Source organism: Ochlerotatus camptorhynchus, unplaced genomic scaffold, assembly GCF_037179485.1.
Source record: "Ochlerotatus camptorhynchus isolate MF236.1 unplaced genomic scaffold, CSIRO-AGI_Acam_v1.1 ptg000010l, whole genome shotgun sequence".
Lineage (NCBI taxonomy): Eukaryota > Metazoa > Arthropoda > Insecta > Diptera > Culicidae > Ochlerotatus > Ochlerotatus camptorhynchus.
The window spans coordinates 3817785-3839024 of NW_027040502.1; the positions used below are offsets into that span (position 1 = coordinate 3817785).

Consider the following 21240-nt stretch of genomic DNA (forward strand, 5'->3'; position numbering starts at 1 on the left):
TTGTGAGTTTCCAAAAGGGTTTGGAACTCGGGTCTAATTTAGAAATATTATTTTCAAAAGTTTTGTTCCTCAGGGCAGAGAATCGCTTTTTAATTTGTTTTTGCAAATCCCGCCAGATAACCTTCATGGCAGGATCGCGTGTTCTTTGATATTGTCTCGTACGGACATTTTTAAGACGGATCAAGAGCTGAAGATCGTCGTCTACTATAATTGAATCGAATTTAACCTCGCATTCTGGTACTGAGGCAGCTCTTGCTGCAACTATAGAAGTAGTCAGAGATTCAAGAGCATAATTAATTTCATCTTTGGTTTGCAAAGGAATGTTTGGGTCGAAGTTATATTCCATAAATGTTCGATACTGCTCCCAATCAGCTCTATGGTAATTGAAAGTAGAACTGTTGGGATTACAAATTATTTCTTGGGATATTTCAAAAGTTACTGGAAGGTGATCAGAACCGAAGTCAGCATGGGTAACCAGTTGGCTACAAAGTTGACATGAATCAGTTAAGACCAAATCAATAGTGGAGGGATTTCTTGCAGAAGAAAAGCATGTTGGGCTGTTTGGATATTGAATAGTGTAATAACCTGCAGAACAATCATTAAACAGAATATTACCATTGGAATTGCTTTGAGCATTATTCCATGAGCGGTGTTTTGCATTAAAATCACCAATAATGAAGAATTTAGACCTATGACGGGTAAGTTTCTGAAGGTCACCCTTGAGAAAATTCTTTTTCTGGCCTACGCATTGGAATGGCAAATAGGCAGCTATAAACGTAAGTTGTCCAAATTTTGTTTCAACAGAAACTCCCAAAGTTTCAAAAACTTTGGTTTCAAATGAAGAAAGAATTGTATGTTTGATTCGTCTATGAATAATGATGGCAACGCCACCACAGGGTCCATCAAGACGATCATTTCTATAAATCAAGTAATTTGCGTCCTTCTTAACCTTATGGTCAGGTTTAAGGAACGTTTCAGTTATAACGGCAATATGCACGTTATGAACTCTCAAAAAGTTAAATAGCTCATCTTCATTATCTTTAAGAGATCGAGCATTCCAATTTACAATATTTAATGCTTTAAAATCCATTACTGAATTTTAAAGTCATGACAATATTATTTGCAAATTTTACTCCAGTTTGAATAGCATCAAACATGGAGTTAGATTTAAGCATATCAGAAATCATGTCAATTAATGATTTCTGTAAAAATTCCATTTTAGGAGCAGTAATGCTTCCTAAGTTAAAATTGTCAAAATTTCCGTTAGAATTACTTTGGTTAGTATATTGATTTCTACCCGCTGCAATAGCAGCATAGGTAGCTCCATTAACTCGCTGAACATTGTTAGCAGCGAGGGGAGTAGGTACAGATGAAAAATTTGAAGCAGGGGTGATATTTGTACCTACGGGTACGAATGTAGAATTTGTTCCTCGCTGACCGTTGTTAACAGCAGAGGAATTTGTACCTGGTCGGAAACGTGGAGCGTTTCCTACCTGCCGGTTAGAACGAGATTGTAGGATCGCTTTGCGAGTCTTACATTCCCAAAAATTGGATTTGTGGTTTTCACCACAATTTGAACATTTAAATTTCTTAGGATCTTCCTTCACAGGACAGTCGTCCTTTGCGTGAGAGGAATCACCACAATTCATGCATTTAGCTGGCATGTAGCAATTTTTAGTTCCGTGACCCCATCCCTGGCACTTACGGCACTGAGTGAGGTTTTGGAAATTTCCTCCAGTCTTCCTGAAGTGTTCCCACTTCACTCGGACATGGAGCATTAGGCTAGCTTTTTCTAAGGCCTTAAGGTTGTTTAGTTCACTAGACTTGAAGTGAACTAAATAAAAATCATTAGAAATCCCGTTGCGCGAATCGCCAGGACGGGATTTCATTTTCATTTAGATTACTTGGAGTGGCACAACTCCAAGTAATTTTGCCAGTTCATCTTTGATCTGATCCAGGGATTCACCACTGGGCAGTCCTTTCATGACAACCTTGAACACACGTTCAGTTTTGGTGTCGTAAGTAAAAAATTTGTGCTTCTTCTCAGTAAGATACTTGAGAAGACATTTAAATCCGTCCAAGGTTTCAGCCAATACACGACATTCACCCCGACGTCCAATTTGTAGAGAAAACTTAACTTTCACGAAGTTCAAAAGTTCCATGCGAAGAGCATGGAAATCGGAAGTGGTTATCACAATAGCGGGAATCTTTTCCTTCTTGGCATTAAGCCGGGAAAGTTTACTAGAATTTTTCTTGGATGATGGATCATTCTCATCATCCGTGAGCAAATCAAATTGATTACTCAAATTAATTTCTTCAGAAGGGGGTCAAGAGTTTGCCCCTTTCTTTTGCGTTTAGGCGCCATGGCGGCAGTAAATTTTTATCCAAATCGACTTCCAAGCAGATTACTATAAGAATCTGAAGGATCGAAGAGGAATTTTCCAAATCGATATCCAAGAAGGATTACCTCGGGTAGGGTCCAAACAAGGATCGAAGAGGAATAAAGTTGAACAAGGTAGAAATTTTACAGGTTGAGCACTGAAAAGTGCTGTTTAAATTTGTTGTAGCTTTAGGTAGTAGTAACACTTCCTTGAGCAAAAAGCAAATAGATCCGCACGGCAAGAGAGCACGATGCGGACTGACAGAAAAGTGGTTCATTTTCGCCCCCGTATTGTCACCTATTCTCTTAGGTCATCAGGGGCGGGATGTGCTGTGAAATCTGCCTACTGATCATCCATCCACGATATTTGAATAGGTAAGGTGCAGTCCATTTGCCGTCTCTTTCATTCTCCCGCTTTTTAAATGGTTCACTAGGCCTCACCTGTTTACGCTCATTGATGTTCCATCATGCTTGGCATACACAGTTGTACACACCAACTGCTCATTTGTTAATAACTTTTCACTCAGTTGTTGAAATTTGTTTTTCTTTAAAGTAATTGATAGATTAGGATCATAGCTTACTATAGATATGCAAAAAGTAGATCAATCTTAACATTTGAATCAACACCAATGCATCTCTTCCCCCAAAGACGTTCGGATTTTGGGCGTTAACGATAGAAAAGAGAAAGAAAAATGCAATTTAAGACGTCTATTGATAATCTAATCTTCCCTTTCTCCTCGCTGATTCTCTGTGACACACGCTGGGGCCCTTCGACGTCGGCGGCGGCGGTTGTTGTTCACGGCGGTTCACGTCACGTCGGCTCCAGACACGGTCTGTGCCGAGCGTCTCCTTCTACACTTCTTTGGTGTTTGGCGGGGGGGATGAGCAAGGCTCCTTTATCGAAACCCCTCTGGTGACGATGGTGACGAATCACCAAACCCACTACTCGCCGTAGATGGTTCCGGTAGTCACCGCAGTGCACTACCCAGGCGAACGATCCTTCGGTTCGGCCTGCTTCGTCCCTCCTTGGCTCTTAACTGCGGTGGCGAGACTGGCTCTACTGGCTGAGCCACCGCAGTGAGGACGGCATTGTTCGGGGATCCTTAGTGATTAGCCGGGAAGCGGAAAAATCCTTGAAGCTTAGCTTCCCTTGGCGGCGATCCGACACCCTTCGTTTATGCACACAAACCACGACACTTTGCGGGGAAACGACGTCACTTCCACGCGCCGGTGCTGGGAATTATCCCTCCAGCGGACACACGCCACGAAAACGGCACTCCAGCTTCTTGTTTTCACTTAAACGGACGGGGCAAATAAAACGCGTCGAATTCCAACCGTGGCTCGTAACTTTCTCCTGGTTTTTCGTGCTCGCTGACAATCACGGACAATACAACAACCTCGACAACAACCGCCTTCGTTCTTCTGCAACTGCGCTCGAATGTTATGCTGCTAATGTGTTTCGCCTTCTTTTGCAGCGGGAGGAGAAACGGGACCTATCTTTATTATAGACGCGAGACAATTCAAAATGATAACTTTTAAGCTACATTCTACTCCTAAAAACAAGCCTACAAGATTAAAATCTACTATGAAAATAACAAATTAAAATATTTACAAATAAAGCAGTGGTGAGTATTTTGCCGAGCGTGCAACCAAAACAAAAACAAATCATAACAGACAAATCACACGCTCATGACAAACACGTTAAAAGGGTGGGTTATTACTTGTCACCCTAGACGAGGGTTACACGCAAAAACAAATACAGTTTATTACTAGAATTAAAATCTACTTATTTTTACGTATCTATAACAAGCTTAAACTTTATTCTATCTACTGCTTCAAAAAGAACTATGTTTCGTCAACTCTGTGCAAAGTTATTAGCAAATGAGCAGTTCGTGACCACAACTGTGTATGCCAAGCATGTTTTCCATATGTGAATTTGGTTCCAAACATCAACAAACCATCGTTGCTTATGGCTTGTTGACGTTTGAATCCAGTTATGCGGCCGGTGCCGGTGGTGTAGTGGTAAGCGTGACTGCTCTCTCACCCCAATGGGTCTGGTTTCAATCCCAGCCGAGGTCGGTGGGATTTTTCTAAGGCATAAAGGAAGTCGGAAGGGAAGCAAAGCCGTTGGTTCCGGTCCATGTGTGTTTGAATGGGTGCGATATCCTATGCAGGTGTGCAAGCAGCCTTCCTGCACACTTAGATTTTTTTTGCCGAGATGGGCACCACCGAGCAGCTTGGCATTTTATTTTGCTAGATCTCAGTGAAAAACTTGCCGAGCTTCAGCTAACAAACGGGAATTTTGCCGAGATCTCAGCTAACAAACATAAATTTTGCTGAGTCTCGGCAAGTTTTTCACTGCGATCCAGCAAAATGAAGTGCCGAGCTACTCGGTGGTGCCCATCTCGGCAAAAAATCTAAGTGTGTGCATCAATGGATGGCAATCGATGTCCGTCGGTGATTGGCACTACTAGATTGCGGAACAGATACCGACGTTAAACAAAGGAAAGAAGAAGAAGAACCAGTTATTCGAGGTAGGGGACGATTGTGTTCGTAATTGACATTCACCTCCCCCCCTTAATCATTATCAGCAGCATGTTTGTTTACAAAGTCCTGGAGAAATAATAGAAAAGGGCCTAACAGCATTTGTAAACAAATCGGAGGGAAATTTAGCAAGATTTTGGAAGTACTGAAAGCTTCAGGAAAATTCTACAAATTTAAGGAATCTTGGAATATCAGGGAAGTCTGTGAACTTCAAAGAAGTTTGCAAACTTTACGGAAGTCTATGAACTTCTGAATATTCTACTGAATTCAGGGAAGTCTGGGAACTTCAAAAATATTCTGTGAAGTTAGCGTACTTTAGGAAAAATACTGGTTACTTCAGTGAAATTCTGCTTATGCCAGGAAAATATTAATTTCGTAGAAAACTGTGAACACGAAGGTTTAGTAAACTTTAGGGAACTTTTGTGAACTTTAGGAAAATTCCGCGAATTTAATAAACTTTTATCTTTAAAGTCTATGAACTTCTGAAATGTTCAAGGAAGACTGCAAACTCTAAAATTTTCTGCCAACAATTTCTTCAGTTTGCTTTCGGCTGTGAACAGAGCAACACTTGTTTCTCTCGTTGTCCACCACGCTATCGACGGTTGTTTACTCGGTCACGATATTGTTTTCGTGCGCTTTGTTAATAGTCCGCAGCTCGATCAGTGCTCTTCGTCGTCGCTGTTGGAGCAACATTTTTGGCAATAATGGTCGAAATACAGCAAACTTTGTGTTTTTCCTATTCAGATGGGAGTTCAAGGCCACACATGGGCGAGATTGCAAACTTCGTTAAATCATTGCACGCGAATCATGGTGACATATATACGCCACATATCGAATTGCTGAAGAGAAGCCGATCTTCATAAAGTAGAAAACTAAAGCATTATGTACTGGTGCATAACCCGCAGCAAATAACTTTCCAATTTGCTAATGGAAAGGCAGTGGAGATACGAATGTCGTACGTTCCACCAGAAGTACCACATGGTGATCTAACGTTGGTGCTAGCAAAATACGGAAAAGTGAAGCGTGTCATTCGGGAAATATTTCCTGTTGCATTAGGCCACGACGTGTTCACAGGAGTGCGAGGTGTTTACATGGACGTGAAAATGGAAATTCCCTCCTCGCTTAATTTTCTCAATTGGAAGGGGAATATATTCTATTCGGGGAATAAGAATAAATGCTTCCTATGTAAGGCGAAAAGGGGACCGGATGAATTCCTGCCCCAAGCGGAAGGCCCGTAAACAACAGCAGTACCTTGGAATCAAAGAATGGAATAGAGGTGCTGCATGAAGAGGGGATGAAAATTTACGTGGCAACCCCGGTAACGGAAAACGAAACCGAACCTCAACTGACCTGGTGCCAGCAACGGTAGAAGCCTTGGGATGATCTTTACGAGTACGAAACGAAGCAAAAGAAGAAAAATTAAGAACTCAATCCCCCTAAATCTACACAACAAAAATCAGTCCTTCGGCTCCGTTTAGCTCCTAGAAACAATGAGCCTTCCATAATAAACACAATAGAAATAAAAATAAAACACTATTCCTTATAAAAAAAAGTTGCGAGTTTCCTCAGTGCACAACTACAATATTGTCCTAAACGCTATAATAAAATATTGCAATCTTCAGGAATATTTTGCGCACTTCAAAAAAGGTCAAGGCCACACATGGGCACTGTTGGAAAATGCTTAGCCTTCGAGAAAATCTTGTGAAATTTAGAAAAATTCAGCGGTCTGCATGAAAGTTCAGTGAGTTTCAAGAAAATTCTACAAATTTCAGAACAATTCTGGTTATTTCAGGAAAGTTTAGCGAACTTCAGGGATTTTCAGGAATATTCCGAAAACTTCTGAATATTGTAATAAACTACCGGAAAGTTTTGAAAAATTCAGAAAACCTTTATTAACTCGAATAAACTTCTGTGAGCTTCAGGAAAGTTCAGCATATTTTTGGAAAGTTCGGCAAATTTCTGAAAATAATCTGGTAACTTCAGTAAAGTCTGGGAATATCAGGGAAGTCTGTAAACTTTATAAACCTTCAGAAAATTGTACTACATTAAGGAAAGTATGTGAGTTTCACGGAAATTTGTGAATCTATGCGAAGCCCGTGAATTTCTGGGAAATTCTGTGAATTAGAATGGCATTCTGCCAATTTCAGTGAAGTCGATGAGGTTCAGGAAAATTCTGCGAACTTTGGAAAATTTCAACGGACTTCAGGAAAGTTTTGAAATATTTCAAGTACTCCTGTGATTTTTTTTTTCCTTTGGTTTGTTTTCCGTGCTGAGCACCAATGCTACCGACGCCAGGGAGGCAGCTCCCACACCTGGACCTTATCTTTCGACCCATCAACTCATGAACCGGGGACCAATGGATTTACTTCCCTTTCGAAGGAAGGCGTGATCAAAGATGTTATGCCTCAGAACATCCCGGCGGCGCCGACTGGGACTGAATCCAGGCCTGCTGGGGTGAGAGGCAATCACGCTCACCGCTACCTGTGAATTTTAGGAAATTTTTAAAAAGTTGAAAATTCTGCAAATTTCAGGAAAAATCTGGCAATTTCAGGGAAGTCTGTGAACTTCAAGTAGACCTAAGAACTTCAACTTCATAAGTCAAGAATTCCTGGAAAGTTTTGCGAACTTCAGTAAAGATGGGTCGAACTTCATGGAAAATCGGAGAACTTCAGTAAAGTCTGCTTCCACCAGGAACATTCTACGAACTTAAAAAACTCTCTGCAAGTAACAGGGAAGTATGCGAACTTAAAAAAAAATTTCAAAATAATACCGGATCAACCTGAGGACTTGAAAAAAATATCCTTAGGACTTCTGGGAGGCCCATGATCATCTGTTGGTTTGTGAAATAATTTCTGATCATCCTAGTACCATGGGTGAAAATCAGATATAATTTTTTGAACAGATGAAGATCTCTAGAATAAGACCAGATGATTTTGAAAGCTTGAAAAAATATCCTGAGGATTTCAGAGAACTCTCTGATTATCTGTAGGTTTTTAAATATTTTTTGTCATACTGGAATCATGGGTTTGAATTCCTGGAAGTTGAAGCTCTTCAGAATAACACCTTATCAACAGGATGACCTGAACATAAACTTCGAGACAATTCTTCCCAGAACTATAGAAAGGTTCTCTCCGCAACTTCCGGCAACTTTATCCAAGAACTGAAAGGAAGTTCTTCTCAGAATTTTAGAAAAGATTTTTCCCAGAACTCAAGGGAAATTCTTCTAAGAAAATTTAGGAATGTTCTTCCCAGAATATCTAGGAAGTTGTCCCCAAAACTTCAGAAAAGTTCTTCTAAGAACTCCAGGAATGTTTTATCCAGAACTTGAGAGATGTTTCGGAAAATTTGATATAGGGGAAAGTGTCCCTAATTTGGGCCCATACATAAATTCAGCAATCGACTAAATTTTCAATAGCAACCAAAAATATCCATCAGTAACGTCCCAATAACGCGTTCATCTAGATAAAATTGATAAATAGCAGATTTTTATCGATGGGCCCAATATTAGATCCATAGGCCAACATTAGAGAAATTTCCCCTATCTACCCTTTTTACGAAGCGTGCAACAAATACGGGTTTAGCCCCCAGACTACGGCAGACGACCGACTACACACTTTCTACAGCTGGAGCACATTTAGCAGCATGCTGCAACAAAGACCCGCCTATCAATTACGATTTAATTAGACGGTTTCATTTGATTGCGCAGCAGACTGTCGTCGACTTTGAATTAAATAAATATTTGTATACGCATCAATGTTCAGCGGGTTAATTGAGCTAACATATATGTAATGTATAACCACAGACAAACAAACGTGACTCTTTGTCCTCAATTGTCGCTCACGCATATAACATTAAATTGAAATATTATTAGTTTCGCGAAAATCCCACCACAGCGCTGACATCGGATCACTTTGACGTTTCTATATATTCTATCGACCTTGTATGCAACATTGTTTGCGACATTGGCAAGCATTGCGATGTCGTCGTTAATAGTGCGTTCCGCGACGATATTTTTAAGAAAAAAATATTTGAAGATCTACGTCTGTTTGTCTGTGGTATAACGAACGTGAACCATCACGTTGATTCGGGGCAATTTAAATGATTGCCACGATACAAATCCAAATTCGATCAGTCGTCACTCTTTTTGAAATCGTCACCCATATGAATCAACTCAGTGCTAACATTTGAAAACGGCGCAAAAGCCATTTGTAAACAAATGGTTTGTGGGCCCTTTACTCGCTACCCGAAGAACGCCCACGCAAACCAACAGCATCGTCAGGAAGGGGAAAATTTCCCCTACCCGATGTTGCTGTTGTGTCGCGTGGGTGTACTTCAAGTAGTGAGTAAAGGGCCCACAAACCATTTGTTTACAAATGGCTTTTGTGCCGTTTTCAAATGTTAGCACTGAACTGTTTTCGCAAACAAAGCGTTACCTAGAATTAACAGCTACATGACGACAAATGGACTGGCTGGCTGCCACTCATCTGGAATTTGGCAACCGGAAACGGCGAGCGCCTTTCAGTTTACCATACTTCTTCGCACTTCGGTGTGAAATCGTTGGGAAAAAAAGTAACTAGATTCAAGTTTGTTGGCCTCCAATTTAGTTGCTACGCTGCTGCTTCTTGCTATTATTCTCTCACCATAGATTTCTGACTAGATTCAATGAAAATCGAAATAATGTTATAAAAATTTTCTCATTTATATTCCATTGCAGAAACCATTCCTGCCATACAATGCTGCACTTCTACAGTACCATAGACAAGCAAAGGCCGAGCTATCCAACTGCATCGGCACGTGCTTGAGCCGCAAACGCAAACGCACTCCAGATACCCAGATGACGAGCGAAGTGACAAGAAAGCCATCGCCGATAAACGCCCTTCTGTTGCTTGGGCGACCCGAAGGCATCTGCCCCGGACAGTTACAGTCTTAACTGACGTTTTGAATACGTTCGTAGCTAGCTGCACAAGTTGTACACAATCGGTACCGAGCTAAGATTTTAAACAAGCAGTTTACTACCAGGAAGGCATCAGCAAAACAAAACAATGGACGAGAAAGGGATCAAGTTTCTGCCCACCACTAAACCGCGGCCCAAGATTCCCAAAGTAGGATGGAGACGGGCCGTATCAGGTAATGCTGTGTGATAAATATTTCTTCTTTCTTTTCCATTGCACCACAGACAAATAGACGTAACACTTCATTTAACGCTCGCTCGTTGGGTTATCTTTAAGTGGGCTACGTTTTAGTTGGGCTCCCGTTAGTTGGGACTTAAATCAAAGTCAAACGCCATTTCTGACAGTGCTGATCCCTTTTCAAGGGGCTCATGGATGAACAATTTGGATAGTTGCTCAAAGATTGTGATGATAATAATCAATCGGAGTATTTCTCAACCAATTTTCAGCTTGACAGATCAGCCCAACTAACGAAAGCCTTTCAATAAATGGGCTTTGGGTTTAACCCAACGAGCGAATGTTGACAGTACTCATCGCAGCGCAGGCATCGGAGGTCCGGATTTACAATGATTTCAAGAAAAAAAACTTATTCAAAGAGTTACGTTTCGTTTGTCTGTGATTGCACAGTGGGTCAGAAATGCAATCGAGCGGGACAAAATTTATAACTCCGAAACGAAACATTTCCGGGGCTTGGTGTCTCAGCTAAGTTGCTTGTTATAATTAGGAGTTTTAGGACCATCTTTTGCTATAAACAAAGAGTTCAAAACTGATGGCGCCAAAGTGTAACGTTTAACCACGTTTAACTCTTACATTCAAGAGACTTTACATTTTTGGCAAAGTTGTTTATAACATAAAAATTAACAACTTTTCTGAAGACGTCAAAATTCCGCAGCCTACTGTTTTTTGAGTTTTTTGGAAAACAACAAAAATGTTTCTCATTATTTATCGATATTTTCATCATTTTATATTTGTTATCTTATGTAAATGCAAAAATGGATACGAAAATGAATATACAAAAAATCGTTCTCGAAACTTTCCCTGAAAATCTAGGTATAGTTAAAGAATTCTCGGACTGTTCCAGTGGTCCTCGGGCTTCGCAGAACATTCTAGAAATTCCAGAATTTCCCGGAAATTCCGAGAACTTTTCAAAATTTTCGACAAACTTTCCTGAAAATCTCAGGGCATCCCACAAATTCCACGAACTTCCTAGAAATTCCGAAAATTCCTAAATATTACCAGAACTTCCGAAAGCTTACCAGAATTACCGAGAGCTTCCACAAAATCCGAGAACTTCTTAGAAAAAGCGAGAATTTCTCAAAAATTCCAAAACTATTCCAGAACTTTCCAGAAGTTTCGCTAATCTGACCGTTTAATCGGAACACTTTTTTGTTTGAATCCCGATAAAAATTGCTCAAACGTCATTTAGCACATAGAATGGAGAAAAGCGAAATGGACTGATGCGAAACGGAATGCAGAATCAAAACAATACAGCAAGGCTACCGGAAAATTGCTTTTCTGATGGTCATAGGGTTACTATATAGAAGTTCAAATTAAAAATGAGCCTCGATGAAGGATCGTTCAGATTAACGGGGTCCAGAAGTTCTCTTCCCATAAATTTCGAGTACTTCACATAAGATCCAACAACTTCCCAGAAGTTCTGTGTTCCTCTCCCAGTACTACTAGATCTCGGAACGTCCCAGAAATTCCGAGAGTTCCTCAGAAGGCCCTCGAACTTTCTAGCAGATCCGATAAATTCCTAGAACTTTCCAAAAAAATTCCCAGAAGACCTCAGAACTTCTAAGAAATTCTGAATACTTCCTAGAAGATCCAAGCACTTGACAGAAATTCTGAGAGCTTTCCCGACTTTTTGAGAACTTCCCATAAGTTCCGAGAAATCCTCAGAAGATCTGGGATCTTAAAAAAATCCTTGCATTCACAACAAATTCCGAAAACTTACCAAATATTCTGAGAGCTTTCCAAAAGTTCCATAAACCAGAAGATAAAAGAACTTCGCAGAAATTCCGAGAACTTCCTCAGAAGATGCGAGAATTTCCCAAATTTCTTTAAAACTTCCCATCAGTACCGAGAAGTTTCCAGAAAAACTTCCTAAAAGTTCCGAGAACTGCCCAGAATTTCCCACAACTTCCAAGAATTTCCGACAGATTCTTACGTGCACTTTGACGAACATCCAAGAACTACTCACAATTTCGGTGAGCTACCTAGATGTCCCTTTCAAGAGACAATTTCCGGGAAATTCAAGGATCTTCTGAGTGATCATTGAGTTTCCCAGAAATTCCGAGAACTTTCCAAAATTTCCGAGAACTTTCCGGAAGATCGGTGAATTTCGTAGATTTTTTTTTCGCCAATCAAGAGTAGATCTTGTGTCTTACTTCTAAATGAATTTTCCAAGATTTTCTCAGAAATTCAGAGAACTTTCCATAAATTCTGAGATTTTTTCTAGAAATCACAAGAACTTCTCAGAAGTTCGAAAAACTTTATAATAATTTAATGATTATTAGAATGTCTCAGAATTTTCGAAATCTTCCCAGAAGATGCCAGAACTTACCAGAAATTTCGGGAAATAGCCAGAATGTAAGATGCTAGGAAATTTAGAGAACTTTCCTAAATATCCCAAAAACTTTCCACTTTTTCCTAGATCTTCCCAAATATTGCAAGAGCTTCCCAGAAATTCTGAGAACTTCCCACAAGATCCAAGAGGATCTCAGGAGTTAGAAGGTTTTCCCAATACATTCTCTAGACGTCATTCTGATTCTGAAAGTATCTATATTGAAGGGTATTTGGTAGTTATTCAAACTTTTTCTGATACCGGAAGCTGCCATCTTGGATTTCAAGATGGTGCTGGACATCGATTTTCCGTCTCTAGACGTCATCCAGATTCCGAAAATATCTCCATTGCAGGGTATTTGGCAGTATTTCCCCCTTTTTCTGAAATATGCAGCCGCCATCTTGGATTTCAATATGGCGCTGGATATCGATTTTCGGTTTCTAGACGTCATCCCGATTCTGAAAATATACTTATTGAAGGGTATTTGGCAGTATTTCCCACTTTTCTGAAACCGAAAGCCGCCATCTTGGATTTCAAAATGGCGTCGGACATCGATTTACGGGTTTTAGACGTCATTCTGATTCCGGAAATACCCATATCGAAGGGTATTTGACAGTTTTACCAACAATCAATACGAAGCTCAGTCGGTAAAGGCGCAGCTACAAAGCAAGGCCATGCTGGAGGTGGCTGGGAATTCCCGGTCCGGTCTAGGAATTTTTCGGGTTGGAAAGTTTCTCGACTTCCCTGGGCATAGAAGTATGATTGGACTTGCCACATAATTATACTAATGCAAAAATGGTACAGGCATCGAAAGCTCTCAATTAATAACTGTGGAAGTGCATCTAGAACACTAAGTTGAGAGCACGCAATAAGCTAATATGCGATATGCAATAAGCTTGAAATGCGAAGAAGAAGAAGAAGAAGAAGACAATACGAAACTAACGATTTTAAATTGGCTCACTATTTGACTAGCCTATTGGTCCCAAGCAAATCGATTACCGTAATTAATAATAAATTTAGCCGAAATTCTAGTACTACACAATGTTTGTTTTGATTCGCTATGAAAATTTGACAGATAAAATGAGGGGTTAGTGGATTTTCCTATGTTTCGAGGGGTGAATCGATTAGCTTGGGACCGAAGATAGTACCAGAGCTGAGCCAAAAAGTTGACCACGTTATTTCGGGACCTTCTAGTCTTAGAGTTACCTCTATGGTTTTACCCACTTTTTCTGAAATTTTAAGCCGCCATTTTTGATTTCAAAATGGCGCTGGCCATCGATTTTCGGCCTCTTGAAGTCAACTTGATTTCAAAAGTACCCATATTGAAAGGTATTTAACAGTATTTCCCGCTGTTTCTGTAACCGGACGCCGCCATCCATCACATTTGACTAGAATGGAGTACGCTTATAGATGTACTTGGGACCAATAGGCTAGTCAAATAGTGAGCCAATTTAAAATCGTTAGTTTCCACCGGTTGGTTCTACTGTGATCGGTCAAAAGTTCTTGGTAAACAAAAAAGTCAGCTGATCGCAATTGTCTCGTGGATAGCCTTACACAATGAGGCTATTTCATCCAAAATTTAATTAAAATTGACCCAAAGGGCAAAATGTTACAGCTTTTTGAAAGTGATGCAATTTAACTGTGGACACCCTTTACATACATTTAACGTTCAATGTAAATATTATTAGTTTCGCGAATCTCCCACCACAGCGCTGGCATTGAATCACTTTGATGTTTCTATACATTCTATCGAATTTTTATACAGCATTGTTTGAGACTTGGCAAGCAAGCTTTTATCGTTAGTGAGCTGCGTGGCGATATTGTTAGGGAAAATTTATTTATATATCTATGTTTGATTGTCTGTGATAAAAGCATTTAATGCTGCGTAGTTTGCTTGTCTATCATAACTAGCGATACCTAGTGGTGGAATTTGGCGTAATCAATAGATAAATAATTGATTAACTGACAACTTAGTTGACCATTCCAACTCCGCTTGAAATTCTTCAGGTCAATTGCAGTTCCACCCTTTTTCTTCAGTATGTGCTTCACAATTGACCAGTATTCCTCAATGAATCATTTTGACAAGCTTCTGCATTCATTTTCCGTCAGATGTAACTGCTGTTGTTGGCGGTGACATCTATCGGAAACTACACATAATCTGTTTTCCGTTAATTGTTCACAGTGCAGTTGCAAAACATGTCTGGTACCTCTATATATGTATTTAGATTAACATCCGAAGTTCCTCCTTTTGTACACATTCTGCACACAAAATAGTTCACCCTTCACACAATCTCCTGTGGATTTCTATGAACGGGGTGGGGCAGAAAGTATCTTTTGTGCAGAATATGTAAAAACGGAGGGACTTCGGATGTTAATCAAAATGCATATATCTATCTATCTATTCTATCTATATATATATATAAATTAATTTCTGTCTGTCTGTCTGTCTGTCAGACAGACAGACAGACAGACAGACAGACAGACAGACAGACAGACAGACAGACAGACAGACAGACAGACAGACAGAAACTACTGAACCGATTGGTGTGAAAATTTGTATACAGGGGTTTTTGGGGCCGTGGAAGGTTCTTATGATGGTTCGAGACCCCTCCCCCTTCTGTAAGGGGGGCTCCCATACAAATGAAACAGAAATTTCTGCATAACTCGAGAACTAATCAAGCAAATGGAACCAAATTAGGCATGTGGGGGCGAGTGTGGGGGTATAAGGAGATAATCATAGGGGGTAGCCCCTTAGATAATAGGGAGGGGGGGCTACGTACAATATAGCATGCTTTTTTTTTTAATCGGCGCATAAACTCAAGCTAATATTGAATCCCGAGCAAGACCGGGCACACTCAGCTAGTATATATATATATAGATGTACCAAACATGTTTGGCAGTGTCAGGTACTCTATTTTGTAGTCTGTGAGAGGGAAATCACAAATAGAGTGACATTAAAATACATGAAATGTTGAGAAATTGAACTAGTGAGAGCAAATTTTCTCTCTAAAATTTGAATTTTTTGGCTCTCTGGGGACTGGTAGTAAACCAGGTAAAACTGTATGGGGAAAAATCAGTTTTATTTAATTGTAGCTTGTTTAACAATGATTTCCGGGATAAAATTGAACGACAAAATCCATGACTAATTTCTTTAGGTTGTCGTCCACTTTTTTTTTACCTGAATATGCACCGAAAGAGAGTTATATCCACTTCTCTCAATTTCAATATGAGGATTTTTCTCACTTACTACCCGTGGAACAGTGCCATCTCTGTGGAAAATGGCCGGACGATATGATTAATTGGCATTAGTTCCGGAGTATTGACTGGATTCATCTCCTTGGGAACCACTGTGACGCCATTTTAGCTGTACCACTGTTTTGTGGAATTTGAGTAGTGGCAGCTTGCCAATCCGGCAAGAATAGGCAATCCATCTCATGCTGCCTCAGAAAAAGCGGAATCTTTTCCGTAGGCACTCATCCTGTTAAATTTGCTAGTTCATGGTCCCAGAAGTTTCAGCCCACAACTGCAGATTGCTTGCCAGGCAAGGAACTTTTTGAAGGATTTCGACTTCTTGTTGATTTTCCGGTCAACCGAGGTATAAAATTCCTGCCTAGGAATTTGATCGAAAACTGCCAGGAGCCGATAGACCGGAATTTTCGTTTCGAGCGTGCCAGGATCGAAGCGTGCCATGATGTAAACAAATGAACTTATTCTGACAGCCAATGCCTATAGAGCTTTTTGACGTTTAATCGGCGCACACTATTGCACCATTTAAATCGAACGAGTGCGAGCAAGAGGGAAACAGATTAGTGGGAAAACCAACCGTCCATTCATTCATGTGTGCTAGATAGAGAAAGACGATTAAACGTCAAAAAGGTCTATACTCTGATTCTATACACTCTTAGCTTGATTCAGCGACATTAAAAAAAAAATACTCAAAAAATGACTATCCCAGCCATCATGGCTAAGTAACAACGGTCTACATGGGAAGGATATTTTGATTCTTATGGCTCACATACCCTAATCAAAAAAGGAAATCGAAGCAGTTTAATTTTGCCGGTGCATATTTATCTGTTTGTCAGTAATGGATTGGAGGTTCCTTTTGCAGGGTGTATTTTTTATTCATATGTTAATCTCAAGATCAATAAAAATAATTTCCAAGAGCAAGGGAGACAAAAATAAATCATGTAAATCACATTAATATTAAATAATGAAAATAGGTTTCACATTTCCAACTTGAACCTTTTCTGATGTCTCTTTGCAAAAAATGCAGAGAATTCTACGCTGTTTAAATGGATGATGGAGTTTGGGACTCACCTGTTTACCGCTCATTGCACAGTATACTCAGAACTGAGTTCCTGCACTTTTTGCGATTTATGAGAAAATTTAACATAAATGTGGGTCGATCTCATTTGCCGTGCGGTCATGCATGATCAAATTCTAAAAAAAAAATTAAACCTAAACGGGTCCGAAAATCCAAAAATGATCTTCTCCGTCTCGTCAGATTATGGGATCTTTAAAATCATCACGTATCAATTCAAAAAAAAATTACTCCTTGTCCTCATCCGAACTACAGGTACATATAATTATTCCGAATCTCCTTATTTCCAGATCGCATCCCGGCGCGGCTGGTTCTCTACTTCCTGTCGTGGTCCGGCTTTCTGGTGTCGTTCATGATGCGCAACGACATCAACTTCGCCCTGGTGGCAATGGTCCGCGACAGCAGCTCCAACTCATCCGTCAACAGCCACTGTGCTCCGTCGTCGCTGGCCCTGGCGGGGTCAGTCCCGGTGGCCAATGGTGTCGGTGGTGGCAATTACTCCGATTTATATAGCAATTTCACCGCCAACGGCAGCAGCAATATCGATCTGCTGGAAAATGTCGACTCGTCCGAGTCGAACGAGAATCTTTACGGAAACTTCGACTGGGACTCGACCGTCCAAGCCAGTATCAAGGGCTCGTTCTATTGGTGCTACGTGCTGTCGCAGGTGGCCGGCGGAGTGGCAACGCAGTACTTTGGCACGAAGAGCGTATTCGGATGGAGTCAGTTCTTCACGGCAGCTTGCAGCTTGTGCATTCCGTACGCTGCGGATATCCACTATGGAGTGGTAATTTTGCTACGTTCGATTCAAGGATTCGCCAGTGGACTCACGTGGCCCGCCATGTATGCCATCGTGGGATACTGGATACCACCGGTCGAGCGGAGTCGATTCATGTCCAGCTTTCAAGGATTTAGCATTGGCATAGGGTTAACGTACCCGTTGTGTGGGTTCATTATTGCGCACTTTGGTTGGAGATTGGTTTTCTACACCACCGGAACGATCGGAATGATTTGGTGTCTGTTTTGGTACCTGCTGGCGTTCAATACCCCACAGGAACATCCTCGGATAACAGCCGAAGAGCTGGAATACATTGAGCTGAATGTGAGCGAAGACATCAAGAACGGCCAGGGCATGGAGGTCCCCTGGCGGAAGATCTTCACCTCGATGCCAGTGTACGCTATCGGACTGACAACCTTCGGACGGATCTGGGTTCACTATACCTTCATCATGTCCGGCCCCGAGTACATGCAAAAGATCCTCTGTTTCGACATCCAGCAGAACGGACTGCTCAGCGGAACACCATTCCTGTGTTCGTACCTATCGTCGGTACTGTTCTGCTACATTGCGGACATCCTGGTGCACAAACAGCTGATGACACTGACGAACGTGAGGAAATTGTTTACCGCCCTGTCGCAGATCGTTCCCGGGGTGTTGGTGCTGCTGGTTGGCTACCTGGGGTACAACATCGTGATCGTGCTGGTATTGTGGTTCGTAGCGGTTACGTTCATCACGGCCTCGTACGCCGGTGCTATGGCCAATATCGTGGACATTGCACCGAATCTGGCTGGACCAGTGTTGGCGTTCGCGCAGACCATTCACATGACGGCATCGTTCCTGCAGCCCCTCGTGACCGGGGTCATGGTGACCGATGCGGTAAGTTCTCAGCATTTTCAAATTTATGATCCCCTATTACTTCTACCATAAGTTCTGTTTTATCGACACTAGTCGAAGCATGTTGCAACGGTTGCAACATTTGTAGTGTTCTTCTGGGTATGGGATTATAGGGTCAACACTGAACCGAAACGTTTGCGTGATTGTGTGCGATAAAACTCTGTTTCGCTTTTCCGTTTGCAGCAAAATCTCAACCAATGGTTGCACGTGTTCGGCGTCAGCTCGGTGGTGGCCATCAGTTGCTACTTGGTGTTTCAATTTTTCGGCACGGCCGAAATCCAGCCATGGAACTACCCGGTGACATATTCGGAGGTCATCTCGACGGACGATTCGGCTGTGATTGCAAATCAACCGATGCTCAAGGTGTCATCGGTTAGCGGCGCTGGGTTCAAGTTCAACAATGACGACGACGACGAGGATGAGAATGACAGCAGTGATAACTAGGAGGGTGGGTTTTATGGATAGGTTTTTTTTAGGAAAAGAAAAGCGGAACAAACTTTAGTGGATTGATAATATGAGATTATAATGTATTTGCTTGTGGAATGTGGTGCCCATAAAAGCATAGCTGTCCCATATGAATAGGACCTCAAGCAGAGGTGGAACAGTTATGCCTTTATGGGCAGTGTGGAGTGACAACGAGAGAGTTGATTGGCAAAAAGTGAGACATGTTGCACAAGGTGCACATAGATAGCGACTAGGTAAGTGCGGGATGCTAAGTTGTAAATAATCGGATTTTCTGACATTGAACGGAAATTAAACATGAACAGTGCACTTTTCAACGTAGGGTTAAGCAATGTTACGAATGTAGGTTACTTTATAATAATTACTGAAACAGAATTCCAACAATTAATAAGTAATAAAAGTGAAACTATATACATTAGAGACAGACAAATTTAATGATTGCATGCACAGTTACTTAAAGAAATGCTAAACGATAGGGTATTAGGATAGGAACAAAGAGAGATGTGCCGTGTACATATTATATATTTCCGAAAGTAAAGTTAACCTATATTCTTCACACATGCAGAGAAAACAATAACACTAAACACATAACCACGAAAGGTCTTAATAAAACAGTTATTATACTAGTAAAACTTGTTGTTTAGGTTTCTAGTTAACAGGATCTCACTCGTAGATATTGGCAGAGAAAGAAAATAATAAATCTTTTGTAATAAATTTTGAACATCAAACATAGCGTAAAAGTATTTTAATTTTTTTTTTCGGGATTGTCTTGATCTTGTAGGGACTTGATTTTAAATCAAAAATCGAGACATTGCACAAGGTCCAGTTTGCATTGAGCAATTCTTTCCACTATAAATCAAGATTTGTTCCAGTTTGGAAAGAATTGTCAGTGTGTGGGCAAAAGCAGCGCAGGGAAGAGGAAGCCTAGGGCCTTATTACGAGTGTAATTTCACGGTGAAAACGAAGCAAAGTAACCACTTGTCACTCACGGTGAAGTGATAGCAGTGTAAATCAAATGGGAGTCACTTCACCATGAGTGTTAAATTGTCACTTCACCGTGAAGTGGCATCGGTTATAAGGGCCATAATTTGTTTTAATACACGTTTTGAAGAATTTTCGCCATGAACTTTATTTTTGAAGTATGTACCAACAGACAAAGGGTTAACGATCCTCGGCTCCGTTTCGCAGTTAGAGTTTCAAATATTGATGATTTCTAGGCCTAAGGCAGGCTCCAATTCAGGAGGACTGATATTTATGTTCAACAGGAACCCTACGCAGCACATTGCCAGTTGGTACGCCGTTATTGGAGAGTTAATTAGCAGATTTATCACGGAAAGAACTGATAGGTTTTTATTTTTCTATGGTGAGAGTTTAGATTCAAATAATTTCAAAGAGATAAGGGAGTTGAACAGTACGTTTTGCACTCGAGTACGCTTTAGATCCTAATATTCAATTGTAATTGTAATTGTTATGTGTATAGGCTGTGCCAACTGCTAAGTTGGCTTATCTAGGGACTAACCCCCTAGTCTATACAGCTACTGTCCTTCCCGTTGCACTCGTCAGCTCGTGCGATACTCTAGACACACATGGGTGGTCGTATCCGGGTCCTCCCCTGGGTAGGCTCATGTCCGTCCAGGTTCTGGTACATTAACTTATATCTATGCATGGTAATTATACTTTGCAACTCACCTTTTGATTATAAATGTCGATAATGCTGAAACTATATGAATGTTAGTGATCATTACTAGGTGTGTGCTGTAATGGAGTAGTAATTGAAGGAAATGAGGTTCTCATGTGGCTTATAGGTAATTCTAAAATAGGTAAATCATGCAAGCACACACCTTTTACAATTCTTATCCTACTTACCAGTTCCGTTCAGTATAAATTGGCTGTTTCCAAATGGCCTAATCCTTTCTGACTGTTTACTCTTATCCATTTGTTCACAGGTAGGTAATATTGGTACATGAGGGGAAGAAAGAAATAGAACAAGTTAAGTGTGAGCCGCATGCGTTGGTTAGTCGTTTGGGTCATGGTGTTGTGTTCCCTATTTTATTTGCCTCTATTCAGCTCTCAGATCGCCCCCTCCCCCCAAACTATTGTGGATGAGAAAAAGAACCCATATGTGGTAACCTCTCGCGAGCTGCAAAGTATAAGATATGAATAACAAACAAATCTAGAACGGAGCTTAAACATATAACATTTTCTAAGACTGATCAGGGTTAGTATAGTATGAATAATGAGAATTGTATGAAGAAAAGACGATCCCAAAAGAAAGTTCCCTAGCAATAAAACTATTACTTTGTGCTAATATGAGTTATTTCAAACTGGGCATCCATACTCAGAAAC

At 40.8% G+C, this 21240-nt stretch overlaps 2 protein-coding genes across 3 annotated transcripts in view; both read left to right on the forward strand.

The window, feature by feature from the left end:
- Positions 1-19626, forward strand: part of MFS17 (Major Facilitator Superfamily Transporter 17) — a 72403-nt gene extending 52777 nt beyond the window's left edge. For both annotated transcript variants that reach the window (XM_065220327.1, XM_065220319.1), the window contains exons 2-4: positions 9639-10051; positions 17051-18414; positions 18616-19626. In XM_065220327.1, the coding sequence (XP_065076399.1) occupies positions 9967-10051; positions 17051-18414; positions 18616-18876 (1710 nt within the window). In that variant the 5' untranslated portion in view covers positions 9639-9966 and the 3' untranslated portion in view covers positions 18877-19626. The remainder of the gene's footprint in view (positions 1-9638; positions 10052-17050; positions 18415-18615) is intronic.
- Sec23 (transport protein Sec23) overlaps positions 1-21240 on the forward strand; it is a 229938-nt gene that overhangs the window by 19619 nt on the left and 189079 nt on the right. The gene's annotated exons all lie outside the window — the stretch shown is intronic.